At 60.0% G+C, this 2,019-nt stretch overlaps 1 protein-coding gene across 1 annotated transcript in view; it reads left to right on the top strand.

The window, feature by feature from the left end:
• The first annotated feature begins 288 nt into the window (after positions 1-288).
• The window catches only part of LOC108509773 (LIM homeobox transcription factor 1-alpha-like), a 14,783-nt gene continuing 13,052 nt past the window's right edge, over positions 289-2,019 (top strand). Inside the window, exon 1 of the mRNA XM_017839351.1 lies at positions 289-514. Coding sequence (XP_017694840.1) covers positions 342-514 — 173 coding nt within the window. The 5' untranslated portion in view covers positions 289-341. The remainder of the gene's footprint in view (positions 515-2,019) is intronic.

The following is a 2,019-nucleotide window of genomic DNA, read 5'->3' as shown; positions in this document are numbered from 1 at the left end:
GAGATTTTACGATTCCAGGAATTTCTGCAGTCCCAGGGCTTGGGGTTCCCCTTGGATTTACAGCCCCAGAACTCCCAGGGATCCAGGGGCAGCCACAGCTTCTCCAGGAATTCCATCCCATTCCCTCCCCGCCCTCCCAGCCAAGGATTCCTTCCCAAATTCCACCTCCCTTTTCCAGGGGGAAGCCATTCCCTGTGTCCTGTCCCTCCATCCTTTCTCCCGGGTCCCTCCCCAGCTCTCCTGGAGCCCCTCAGGAACATTCTGGAATCTCTCCCTGCTCCGGGTGAACATTCCCAACCCTCTCTCCCGGTTTTCCCCCCGCTCCAGGCCCCGATCCCAAGATGGGGGAGGTCTGTGCCGGCTGCGATTCCCGGATTTCCGACCGGTTCCTGCTGCGGGTGAACGAGCGCTCGTGGCACGAGGGGTGTGTGAAGTGCTCCGTGTGCCTCCAGGGCCTCTCCGGGAGCTGCTATTCCCGGGATCGCCGCCTCTACTGCAAGCACGACTACGACAAGTGAGGCATTCCCGGGGGCTCTTCCCGGTTTTCCGGCAGTGCCGGGGGTCGGGAGGTCGGAGACGGGGGGTGGAGGGAGGGTTTTTGGGAAGAGCCGGTGGGATGATCCCGGGGGGGAGAGGGTGGGAAAAGAGGGGGATGGAAGGGTTTGGATTTGATGGAATGAGGGGACAGGGATGAGGAGGAGGAAGGGAAGAGGCCTTGGATGAGGAGGAGGATGAGGAGGAGGAAGGGATGATGATGATGAAGAGGTGGAAGGGATGGTGTGGATGAAGAAGATCAGGAAGGGATTGTTTTGGGTGAGGAGGAGGAGGAAGGGAAAATGTTGGATAAGGAAGAGGAAGGAATGATGGATGAGGAGGAGGAAGGGATGATGAGGAGGAGGAGTCTCCAACCCCCCAAATCCCACAAAACCTCCCCATTCCGGTCCCTTTCCACCTCTCCCCCCTTTCCAGCCTGGGAATTTCCCGGGAGAGCCGAGCCCTGGAAGCAGGAGGAGGAGGAGGATTCATCCCTGGCCTTGACTTCCCGAGGGTTTTTGGCCCGGGATGAATCCCCGGGATGCGGCTCCGGAGGGATCCGGACACCCAGCCGGCCTCTCTCCCTTCCCTCCCGGAGCCAGGAAAACGTTTTCCTGGCGGGATAATCCGGCAGCTGCGGCCGGAGGGGGGGACGGATCCAGAGCTGGAATGTTGGGATGGATGTGATTCCACAGCCCTTATCCCATGAAACCAGGGGGGGTTTTCTGGGAGTCTCCCCCCTTCCCCCTTTTCCAGAGGCCCTCCTGGGCACCTGCCTTGGGAATTTGGCTCCGTGGGAGAAGGAAAGGAGGGAATGAGGAGGAGGAGGAGGAGGAGGAGGAGGAGGAGAAGGAAGGAGCGATCCCGCGGGATGAGGGGCCGGAGGGGCCGCCGGGTTGGCTTTGAAGTTTGGGGTTTCCGTGGGATGCGGGGACGGATCCGAAGGATCCAAAGCCTTGGCAGCCACTCCTGACTCCCTCCCCCTGCTCCATGTGGAGATGATTTGGCTCCGGCTCCGGAGATAAAACTCCGGGATGAACTCGGCTCGAACTCCCCCGGCACAGCCGAGCACGGGCAGAGCCCCCCCCGCCCTTCCCGGGGATTTCCAGGTGGATCCATCCCTGGAAGGGTTGGGAAGGGGGTGATCGGCACATCCCGACCCTTGGCTCTTCCCAAATCCCCCTCTGGGATCCTTAGGATTCCCAAATCTCACCCAGCGTTGGGTTTTTGGGATAAAACTCCTCCTTTCCCTCTGCTGTGTTTGGGATGTTTGGGCTCGGGAATGATCAGGGGGATTCCCAGGAATGAGGAGAGGGGGGGAAAATGAGGCTTGGGATGAATTTGTGACCTGGAAAACAGGGATTTGGTGCCAAAAGGTGGGATTTGCAGGACCCGGTGAGAGATGATCCCAAGAAAGGGGCTCCTGGTTCCCAGTTCCACCATTTCTTCCCCAATTCCCAGTTCCCCGGTTCCCTGGTTCCCCAA

The sequence above is a fragment of the Lepidothrix coronata genome, unplaced genomic scaffold (assembly GCF_001604755.1).
Source record: "Lepidothrix coronata isolate B3197 unplaced genomic scaffold, Lepidothrix_coronata-1.0 Scaffold402, whole genome shotgun sequence".
Lineage (NCBI taxonomy): Eukaryota > Metazoa > Chordata > Aves > Passeriformes > Pipridae > Lepidothrix > Lepidothrix coronata.
The sequence above is the reverse complement of the archived record's forward strand: the minus strand, read 5'-3'. Positions and strand labels throughout refer to the sequence as shown.